An 11,741-nucleotide genomic window follows, 5' to 3' on the forward strand; every position below is an offset into this window, starting at 1 on the left:
AAATTTCCTGCTCCTCTGATGCTACCTGGCCTGCTGTGTTCCTCCAGCTCCACTCTGTGATATCAATGTTTCTCTATTTTATGTCATAATTTAAATAAAAATTATTTCTTTATAGAGTGCAATAATTATATTTTTGGTGTAATTTGTGTTCTCCTTTATGCAGGATATAAACAAAGGGAATCAAGACAAATTTCATGACTTTGTCTTTTTTAAATATTCCTGCACACTTTCAAACCAGAAGCCACCAGGGGGAAGAAAATGAGCTTGAAATTAAGATGGAAATATACATGCAGGTTAACTGCAAAAGTATAACCACATAGATACTAGACATCTCTCATTACAAGCCTTGGAACTACATGCACCAGCACAGTTAGACCTGTTATTACCACATATACTGACACACTTAGTAACAGCCCAAATTTTACTGTCAAAACATTAGTAAGGCTAATGCTGTTAATGGTTACTCATGTACAAATGATACAGCAATTTCACAATCAAAAATATTGCTGTCCAAGTTGTATCATTGCGCCTTTCACAAAAAAACGATTCTTTGTTCTTATGAAGGACTTGACTCAGGCAACAATGGAAGCAACACGACTTCCTGAATTTTACTCATGAAACCAGTAGCTGAGGAATCTATGTTATTTATATAAACCAATTATGTCAGCCATCTGTAACTATGGGGCTTCCACTGTTAACCAGGTAAACGTTTACTTTGTTACTTTTGTTTCAGCATTTTGCTTTCTTTATTGTCATCTTTAGTTTCTCTGCGACATTGTTGCATGTGATAAAACAAGATCCCAACCCATTTTTCTGGATGCACAGTTTGATCAGTCATTGCTTGCTCCAGTTCTTCCTTTGCCAAGAAACATTGTCAACACTTCTTTACAAGATATATATATGTTCAAATTTGTGGCGAGGCAGTGGGATAGTGCGAATGTTATTTGATGGGGCCTCAAGGATTAATCAGAAACTCTGGATTACTAGAGGTTCAAATCCTACTGTTGCAGACAGTGGAATCTGAATTCATAAAAACCTGGAGTTAAAATCTAATCTAACGGCAACCATGTAATAATTGATGTAATACCCATCTGTTTCACTAGTGCCTTTTAGGGGAGGAAATCTGCTGTCCTGAGCTGGGCTGGCTAAATGTGATTCCAGACCCATCGCAATATGGTTGACTCTCATGTGCTGTCTGAAAAGGTTGAACTCAGATCAATAATTAGGATGGTAACAAAATCTATCCCAGACAGTGTTGCCCACTTCCGAATTCACATTTTTTTTTAGAAAACAACTTTGTTTATCCATTCAAAATAAACGACTTATATTCTTTGCAAGATGAAAGACAAATCATAAGAAGACAAAACAAATTAAATTGGCAGGAGCCAATCAGATCGACTATCACAAGAACAATGTGATATATATTGTTTTGACCTTGACGATTGTAAAGAGTATCAACTGTCGTACTATAAAAATAAGTAAATGCTTAGCTATAACAATCAATGATCAGATGTCATTTTAAAATTCGCTTAATATTTACTTATAATATCTAGGATTGTCAACAAAAGAGAGAACAATTAAAGCAATAGAAAAGTGAAAAGCATTAGTGTATTATGGCCATGGACAAGGGAGAAAGCTTTAAACATTGACATTAGCATATTTTGCATCATGCCTGTGGAAGGTGGAATAGCAGAAAATATGAATTCAGTTTGAAAAATATCAAATAAAAGTGACTGCAAATCCAATCAAATCAGAGTAAAACAAAAAGCATAGCATTACTAAAATAGAAAATGACTGCAGAATTCAGAGATGCAGAGGACTTTGGTTTTCAAGTGCACGAGTCATAATAAGTTAGCTTGCTCATACAACACATAATCAGAGTGGTAATGAGATGCTATCCTTCATTACAAGAGGAATTGAACATACAAGTAAGGATGTTTTCTTCAGCTTTATAGGGCATATGGGTTAGGCCACATCTCAAATACCATGTGCAGTTTTGGTCACCATATTAAAGGATGTTAAATGCACTGTAGGTGGTTCGGAGGAGGTTCACTAGATTGACACCTGGAAACGGGAGGGCTGTCTTACGGGGCTAGGTTGGACAGGCTAGACTTGTTTTCACTGGAGTATAGAAGAGTAAGATATGATTTGATTGAAGTGTACACAATCCTGAATGATCATGACAAATTGGACATGGAAAAGATGTTTCCTGTTATGGATCAGTTGGGAACTAGGGGGCACTGCATTTTTGGGAGATAGCTTTGGATGGATGTGGAATTCAAAACACAAACAGATCAGTCATGATCCTACTGAATGGTGGAGGAGTTTGTGGCATCAAATGGTCTGCTTTTACTCCTATTGTGTCTGCCTGTATTTGTGTAGATTACTGTGAAAACCCAACTGCTTTTAGTAATGTCCTTTACTGAATGAAACCACTTGCCCTTACTTAGTCTGGCTTATATGTGACTTGAGGTCCACATCAGTGTGGGTGATTCATAACTGCTGTCTGAAGCAGCTCAGCTAAAGACTCAGTTATACCAATCTTTAATGGATAGCCTGGGATGGACAATAAATGCATTCTGATCAACGGAGTCCACATCTAATACCAATTTGATCTGGCAGTGTAAGGTATCAAAGTAAAATTATACAACATATTGTGTGGTGTAGGACACATTTCACTCACTCTGAACAGGATAGCAATGATCAGAGGTAGACTCCTTACCCTGAAGAAATGCAAGGTGACTCCAAAGGGAATCACAAATTCTTTCGAGCAGTCATTCCGCTGTAAAGAGATAAAGAATAGTAGTGAGTGTTCAATCAATGGGAATTGAAACAAAGGCAGTTGTACAAATGCTATGTTTATTAATCCCATCATCTGGAATCTACCAACTCTTGACAAGATTACAATGCAGATCGTAAGAGATCAGTGGTTCACCCTAAAAGGTATTGTACAATTAACCACAATTATTCAAATATTTCCATGATTTCATTAACGAAATGCAATTTATACAAGTGTTCAGTGTCACTCATTCACTCTACCTGTATATACATATTCATTATATTTAGATAGAATTGATGTAACGGCTGGAAATACCAGTTTGAAGGATAAAAGTCTGAGGGATAGTATTTTTTAAAACATAACACTACATAAATGTAAATTGCTGTTGTTAATATAGTAAAATGCCTCTAGGCATATTGCAGGAGCAACTTAAAACAAAACAGTACAGACCCAGGTATGGTGATATTAGGTCAGATGATGATCAACAGCTTGGTCAAAGTGCTAGGCTTAAAAATGTGTCTGGAAGGAAGTAAGTCAGGGAGAGAGAGACAGAAAGGTCTTTGGCGAGAATTCCAGAACTTGGGCCCTAGGCAACTGAAAGAATGGTCACCAACAGTGTAGCGCTTAAAATCAAGAAAGCTCCAGAGACCAGAACTAGATAAACACAGACATCTAAGAGCATTGTGGGTGTGGAAGAGATTACAGGGATAAGGAGGGGAAAGGTTGTGGAGGGATTTGAAAGCAAGGATGACTTTTAAAATCAAGATGTTGTTTAACCAGAAACCAAAATAGATCAGCAAAAATATGGTATTAAGTGAATGAAGCTTGTTGAGAGTTAGACAAAGGTAGAAGAGGTTTGGTTGAGCTCAAGCTTATAGAAGATAGAATGAGGGAGACCAGCCAGCAGTGCATAGGAGCAGTCAAGCCCAGACAGAACAAGGCATCAATGAGAGTTTCAGCAGCACAAGGCCTGGGACAGGGGCTAAAATACAGAGGTGGAAGAAGGTGGGCTTAGTGATAGAACAAAAGTTTGATTGGACGGTCACTTCAAAGTCTGATATGACACTAAGCTGGCGATCAGGTAGTTTCCCAGGAGATGGTTAGACATAGTACCTAGGGAATGGATTTTGAAAGGGGAATAAAACAATGGCTTTCATTGGAGGAAATTACTGCTCATCCAGTACAGGATGTCCAATAAGCAGTCTGCTAAATTAGGAACAGTGGACTCGGGAGAGGTGGTGGTTATGAGGTAGGTTTGGATGTCATCATTGCTTGTGTGCAAGCTATTGTTTTGATTGTACTGTTGAGAGAAAGCACACAGATGAGAAAGAGGAGTAGGCCAAGGATGAATCCCTGGGTGAAGACACCAGAGGTAATAGTCCCAAGAGGAGAGAAGCCATTGTATCCAATCCTCGAGTTATGATAAAAATGGAACCAGGTGAGTGCAGTTGCAGCCAGCTGGACAACAGTGCAAAGGTTTTTGAGGACAGTAGTTTAGCCAACCATTTCAAAGGCTGCAAACAATCAAGAAGGACAAGGAGGGAAGGTTTACCTTTATCACCGTCACACAGGAATCAATTTGTGTCTTTGACAAGAGCGATAGTACTATGGCACAAGCAGAAATCTGATTGGAGAGATTCAAACATGAAGTTTTGTGATGAATGGGTATGGATTTGGGACATACCAATATATTCAAAGGAACATGGATAGGAAAAGGGAGATCAAAGATAGGATGATTGTTTGTAGGAATGTTGAGGTCAAGAATTTTTTTTACAGTAAGGGGTGATAACAGCCAATGTAAAGGAAAGAGAACCAATACTCAAAGGGAGGGAACTGCTAATAATATCAGCTAATATGGAGATCAAGGTAGGAAGTTGGCTGGTCATCAGTTTAGGAGGAACTGGATGAAGGAGTCAGAGCTGGGTCTCGTGCACAGATAAGCTCAGAGATCATGAAGGGAGATGAGAGAAAAACAAGAAAAAAAGGCAAGATCAGGGCTAGGGCAGTGGGAGAGCTTCAGATAAGGTTATGCCAGGTGGACTAGTGACACACCACAGAAGCAGCTAAGCAGATTACATAATTTGTGTGACAAAAAAGTTCAGAAGCTCTAATACAAGCACTTGGTCCCTCATTAGCATGTTATTTATTTTCCAGTTGAGCATGAAGGACACCTGAAAATGATCTGAGACCATGATAGCCACTGATGCTGAACGGCCTGCTCCTCTCCTACAGAGCCCTGTAATACTGGTCACTGTTGCCCCTGTTTCCATGTCGAACATAGGAGCAACAACAATCAATTCCTACCCTCATGAGTGAGAACCTTTATGTTGATAACTAGAATGAAACTTATTCCTTGTGATCCTGCTAGAAATTTTTTCTTATGTAGGCAGATCAAAACGCACAAAGAAACCTATGGGACCCAAAAAGAAAAATTGTCCAGCGACAAATGATTTCTCACATTTTCGCTGAACATGGCCCATTATGTCTTTGCTGGCTATTTCGAACATTTCACCTCATGCCATTTCCTCACTCTCCCCTAAATATAGAGGTGGAAGAAGGTGGTCTTAGTGATAGTACAAATATTTGATTGGATGGTCACAAAGTCAGATATGACACTAAGCTGGTGATCAGGTAGTTTCCTAGACATAGTACCTAAGGAATGGATTTTGAAAGGAGAATAAAACAATGGCGTGCATCTTTTCCTCATGAACTCAATTGTCTCTTGAAGGTCTCAACTGAACCAGCTTTCTCCATACTCTCAGGCAGTGCATTCAAGATTTCTAACCATTCACTGCATGAGAAAGCTTTCCCTTATGTTGCCATTTATGCTGTCATGAGAATGGCAGGACACCAGGAAGACATGAAGAAGCTCAGAGGAAGAGAGGAATCTTGGGGCTCTTGTCCACAGATCCCTGACAGTACAATGGCAGGTTGATGCACCAGTTAAGAAGGCATATGGGACACTTGCCTTTATCAGTCCCAACACAGATTATAAAAGCGGGGAGGTTATGTTAGAGCTTTACTGAACTTTGGTCAGGCTACAGCTGGAGTACTGTGTGCAGTTCTGGTCAGTACAATACAGGAAGCACTGTAGGGGGTGAAGAGGAGATTCACCACCATGTTGCTTGGGACAGAGTGGTTTAGCTACAAAGACAGGCTAGATAAGCTCAGGGTGTTTTCTTTAGAGCACAGAAGACTGAAGGGTAAGCTGATTGAAGTGTGCAAGATTATGAGGGTCATGCACAGGGTGAATCAGAGGCAACTGTTCCCAATAACGTCGAGGCACACATCTAAAAGCGAAAGGCACGAGGTTTAGAAGGGATTCGAGGAAAGATTTTTTTTCACCAGCAGATGGTAGGAATCTATAACATATTGACTGGGAGGATGGTTTTTGGGCAGGAACCTCATAACCTTTAAAACATACTTGGACGAGTACTTGAGATGTCATAATACTCAAGGCTGTGAGCCAAGTGCTGGAAAGTGGGACTATTGTAGATTTTCAACAAACAAAGAACTGCAGATCTGGAAATTGGAAACAAAAACAGAAATAGCTGGAGATACTTAGCAGGTCTGGCAGCATCTGTGGAGAGAAACCAGAGTCAATGGTTCAAATCCAGTGACCCTTCTCCAGATTTTAGTGTAGTTTTAGTAGAGTTTGTCAGTGCAGACTCAATGGGCTGAAGGGCCACTTCAGTATTGTACGATTCTGTGATTCTTTTGTCGTTTACTTCAAGTTTTGTTCTTTTATTCTTATCAGCTATAGTTCATTAGCTGACCAATCTCTTGGATCTAAGTATGTTACCAAAACTGATAAGTGTTATCTCATTACCAGCACCACACTTACCAGTTCTGTATTTGTGAAGTGAAAGAATGCCTCACATTCCAAAGTTGTCGTTAGTCTGTCCTTGTGAGTCTTGAACAGCAAACCGGGAGGAAGTACCACTAGAAGTCTGAGCAAGCAGGAAAAAAAAGCAGCAGAAACTTAGCCAAAAATTAATACTGAAATCAACTGGATGCATCATTATTGCCTAAAGGCTATATCACAGGTGGTAAATGTTACTGAGATAACAAGGTGTAGAGCTGGACGAACACAGCAGGCCTAGCGGCATCGGAGGAGCAGGAGTCCTGCTCCTCTGATGCTGCATGGCCTGCTGTGTTCATCCAGCTCTACACCTTGTTATCTCAGATTCTCCAGCATCTGCAGTTCCTACTATCTCTGGTAAATGTTACTCTTCAGTTTAAAACTGGACAATGGAGAACAGAGAGGTCTTAGGCATGATCACAGGGTTTGCATAGTCAGCATCTCTCAGATGGGGCAATTGTAGATTTTTGTGTCCCTCCCCCCCATGTTCTGGAGGGTAAAACGAAGCAGGGTTCCTACTTGTGTTTCTAGCACTGTTGTGTACCCTTTGCATCAGTACCTGGTATTTATTTCTGCTACATGTGAATAGCTGTTGATGTTTTGAGTCTAGGCTGAGAGGCAATTTAGAGCTCCTCGAAATTAGGTGACATCTACAACATTGCAAGTTCACCCCAGGGTAACAAGGACGACAATTAAAGGGACAAAAACATTCTTTAAATGAAAACAAATTCATCCAAAGCCTCTCACAATTAGCTGTCCCCAGGTATTAAAGGTTGTAGGATGTGACTGTGAAGCTGATGAAGGAAACCAAGAAAACAGTTCTCAAGCAGTTAGAACTTTCAAGCTCACATATGGTTCTCAGTACTGCAATCTACTTCAATTTTTAAAACAAAATACAGCTGACTAAACAGATTTTAAAAAGAAACAAAATTATTTTAGTCTAGCTAGGTTGCTGAATCGTTAGCAAGAATGGGTTAGAAGGAGTGATGTAAAAACAAAGTGCTGGAGATCTCAGCAGGTCCGACAGCATCTGTGAGAGAGAAACAGAAATCAGGTTTCAAGTCCAAAGACACTCCTTCAGAACTGAAGAAGCAGAAAAGTGAATTGGTTTTATACGTTGGGGGAAGATCAGGGAAAAGTCAAAGGAAGTGAGAAGGACCTAGATGGAGTAAGTCTCGAGTGAGCAACAAGCAGCCCAATAGTGAGTTTCCGACCATTTGACTGAGAGTCACTAACATCACTCAGGTACAACAGTTCTCATTTAAGTTTTGACATGCAAAAATGTCACATTATGTTTGCAAAACAAGAAATAACTGGTTAAAGGTACAAATACTTGGTTACGGTTGAAGTACCCTGTATAGTTAAGTGCCTCACACAGCTCAAAGGTGCTGCTCTGAACTAGTCAGATTGCACCTTTAGTCTCCAATGATATAGTTCAACCAGTCTTTGTAAAAGTGTAGTTAATAAACCTTTTTTACATGTACTTGTATCCTATATAAAATTGTCTGTCAAATTATGGGATCATATGAAAAATAATTTATAGTCTTGATAAACAATTAGCTAGTATTAATGTTCTTGACGCTATGATTGCCTTTTCCTCTATAATGTTTTTGTTCTTACCTGATGAATACTTGTAATTCAATCTGGTGCTCTAACTTTTTGCTTAGATTTGACAATTCCAGACTTGCCACTCTTTCTTGAAACACATCCAGAAGAAAATGGCCATTTCCAAGTGATGAACTTTTATTTAGTGCCTTTGTCCATACTTTCTCCAAATCAAACACCATCTCCTGTAATTAACATTTGAGAGTTGGAATAAATAGGCCATTTTTAGGTTGGCAGACTACAGTTAGTGGCATGGCAAGGATTGGTGTTTAGGTTAAAGCTGTTCACAATCTGTATCAAAGACTTAGATGAGGGATCAAATGTAATATTTTGGTTTTGTGTGATCTGCGAACTTCAAGTGGGAATGAGTTTTTTTTTTTTAAATCAATTCATGGGAGGTGGATGCCATCGACTCAGCCAGCATTTATGGTTCATCCCTAATTGCCCTGGAGAAGGAGATGGTGAGCTGTCTTCTTGTACTGCTACAGTCCTTAGTGCATAGAGGCATTCACAGTGCAGTCAGGAAGGCAATTCTAGGATTCCGAACCAGCTACAATGAAGGAATAGTGATGTAGTTCCAAGTCAGGATGATGTGTGGCTTGGAGGGGAACTTGCAGATGGTGGTGTTCCCATATATCTGATACCCTGATCTTTCTAGATAATACAGATCGCTTTGGATAATAGAGAGCTTTGGAAGTTACCGTCAAAAGAGTCTTGATGAGTTACTGCAGTTGCATCTTTTAAATATTACAGACTTCTGCCACTGCGCATCATGGCGAAAGCAGTGAATGCTGAAAGTGATGCCAATCAAGCAGGTTCCATTGTCCTGGATGGGGTCAAGCTTCGAGTGTTGTTGGAGATGCACCTATCAGATAATCATAGAATCACAGAATTCCTACTGTGTGGAAGCAGGCTATTCGGCCCATTGAGTCCACACCAACCCTCAAAAGAGCATTTCACCCATACCCAGCTCCCAACCCTATCCTTGTAACCCTGCACCTTCCTGGACACAATGGGCAATTTAGCATGGCCAATCCACCCTAACCTCACATCTTTGGACTGTGGGAGGAAACTGGAGCACCCAGAGGAAACCCACACAGACACGGGGAGAATGTGCAAACTCCACACAGACAACTGCCCGAGGCTGGAATTGAACCTGGTGCTGTGAGGTAGCACTGCTAACCACTGAGCCACCATGCAAGCCATAATGGAGAGTAGTTTCATCACAACCTGACTAGTGCCTTATAGGTGGAGGACAGTCTTTGGGGAATAAGGAGGTGAGTTACTCACTGCAGCATTCCTAGGCTCTGACTTGCTCTTGGGAATTCAGCGATAGTAATGCCATTGAATGTCAAAGGGTGATGTCAGTGAGTCTATTTTCAGAAAGAACACTTTGAAAGAGACTGGGTACAGCATGGAAAATTGTTGCATTTACAAAGAAACCAAGCTGCTCGACTGTAGTCACTGAGTCTATAATGCTTTCAAGGGAGGTTACATGATCCAGTTTGTAGGTTTAATAAAGCTATTGGATTTGAACACAATCAGAGAGATGTACCAGCTCTAGAAGTCATAGCAATTACACCTGATCAAAATATAGTACTGTCATAATACAATTCCTGTTATCCAGGAACAATGCCTCTTCTGTAGATAATTTATTGAACTGTATCCTTGAACCCTTAATTACTACAAAGGCCTAAGACAAAACTAAGACAGGAGGATTGGCCACAGCAAAATACCTCAAACCTTATCCAGTACTATGTACTCAGAGGTAGGAAATACCACAAGGTTCCTGGGGTGATCATTTAGGAAATTACATGAATTGCCAACAAACAAAGTAAATCACCCATGTTTATTTTGTAGAAGCTTCCCCATGAGGCAACAATACTTGAACATATAACATTTAAAACAAGTGTATTACCTGCAGTCGACAAGTAATACTCTCATAGCACGATCTACTGAGTGAAGAAAGCTCTGAACACTCAGACTCTTTGCAGTACTGCCCATTAGCTCTGGAATTAACCATAAAAGTAAAACCAGAAATAAGAATACATCCTGTATCCATGAGATTATTATTTTTAAATACAACTCCTTGCCTTTTCCAGGAAAATGATAGGTGGGAAATAGCAGGAATCAAACTACACAGTTATAACATGGATGTAGAGGACAGAGTCGGGGGCCTTTTTTATGTCCATCTTGGCCATTTATAAATTAAAAGCTCTCTGGATCAAACACATGGAAGAACAATTTCTGGGAGTTTCCTTTTGCTCCAGATTTCCTCTGGGTGCATCATTTTCCTCCCACAATCCAAAGATGCGCAGGTTAGGTGGATTGGTCACTCTAAATTGCCCACGGTGTGCAGGGATGCATAGGTTAGGTGGGCTATCCATTGGAAATGCAGAATTACAGGGAATAAGATTCCAGGGATGGGGAGGGGTTGGGGATGGGTCTGGGCAGGATGCTCTTCAGAAGGTCGGTACAGACTCGACGGGCCGAATGGCCTGGTTCCGCACTACAAGGATTCAATGAAAAGTCATTGACTTGAAACACGAACTCTGTTTTTCTCTCCACAGTTGTTGCCAGACCAGAGTATTTCTAGTGCTTTTGATTTTGGTTTTGATTTTGGTTACCAGCTTCCCTGGTATTTTGTCTTTTCCCTCAGGGGATAATAACATTCGACATTGAGGATTGGCCTGTAGGCAAGTTTTTGATTTGATTAACTGAGGGTAAAGGAGAAATTGAAAAGGAAAAAAAAAATTTGTGATTGCATTTAGTGAAGCCACATTTTGAACGCACAGCAATCAGTTGACAAGTATGTTGAAAATGTACCTTTTATGAAAATCCATTAATGCATTGATGATAATCCTACAGGCAGTCTCTAAATCCCCTCCACATCCTCCCTCAGAAAGGGGACATGGCAAATAAAGTTGGTAACAGGCCCAGTGCTGATAATCTTGTCTGCAATTGAATCAGAGAATATACCATGATTACCACCTCATTCAAATAAGTCCACAGTACTTGACTGGCACAGGACAAGGCAAACACAGCCATCATAGTGTATCAAATTCTGCAAATATAAAGTTACTTGAATATTTAACAAATCATTGGAAATTAACTGTAACATGAAAGTGGATGATGTCTGAAATCTTTGACCACTGTAAAATTAAACATAAGTAGTAAGCCAACTAAAATGGGCAGGTTTTGTTTGAAGAACTATCTATGTTTCCACTTTCTTATTGAGGGCATAGAATACGTAAAGGATAACACATTTTCATCTATTGTTTCTGGTCGGAGAAGTTCTATTGCCCTTCAGTGGTCCTCTCCTTTCCAAAACGGGACATAGATATTTGTTTTGGCTGATGGTGAAAAGGGTGGGATCAGATGTCTGTTACAAAATTAAAAACGGAAGAACTACGGATGCTGTAAATCAGGGACAAAAACTAGGTTGCTGGAAAAGCTCAGCAGGTCTAGCAGCATCTGTGAAGGAAACGTTAACTC

The 11,741-nt window shown here is 40.1% G+C and overlaps 1 protein-coding gene across 5 annotated transcripts in view; it reads right to left on the bottom strand.

The window, feature by feature from the left end:
* LOC109910807 (FA complementation group A) overlaps positions 1–11,741 on the bottom strand; it is an 87,732-nt gene that overhangs the window by 21,282 nt on the left and 54,709 nt on the right. For all 5 annotated transcript variants that reach the window (XM_048605658.1, XM_048605657.1, XM_048605656.1 and 2 more), the window contains 5 exons: positions 11,073–11,201; positions 10,165–10,255; positions 8,262–8,431; positions 6,624–6,729; positions 2,723–2,782 (listed from right to left, as the gene is read on the bottom strand). In XM_048605658.1, the coding sequence (XP_048461615.1) occupies positions 2,723–2,782; positions 6,624–6,729; positions 8,262–8,431; positions 10,165–10,255; positions 11,073–11,201 (556 nt within the window). The remainder of the gene's footprint in view (positions 1–2,722; positions 2,783–6,623; positions 6,730–8,261; positions 8,432–10,164; positions 10,256–11,072; positions 11,202–11,741) is intronic.

Source organism: Rhincodon typus, chromosome 15 (genome assembly GCF_021869965.1).
Source record: "Rhincodon typus isolate 14 chromosome 15, sRhiTyp1.1, whole genome shotgun sequence".
NCBI lineage: Eukaryota > Metazoa > Chordata > Chondrichthyes > Orectolobiformes > Rhincodontidae > Rhincodon > Rhincodon typus.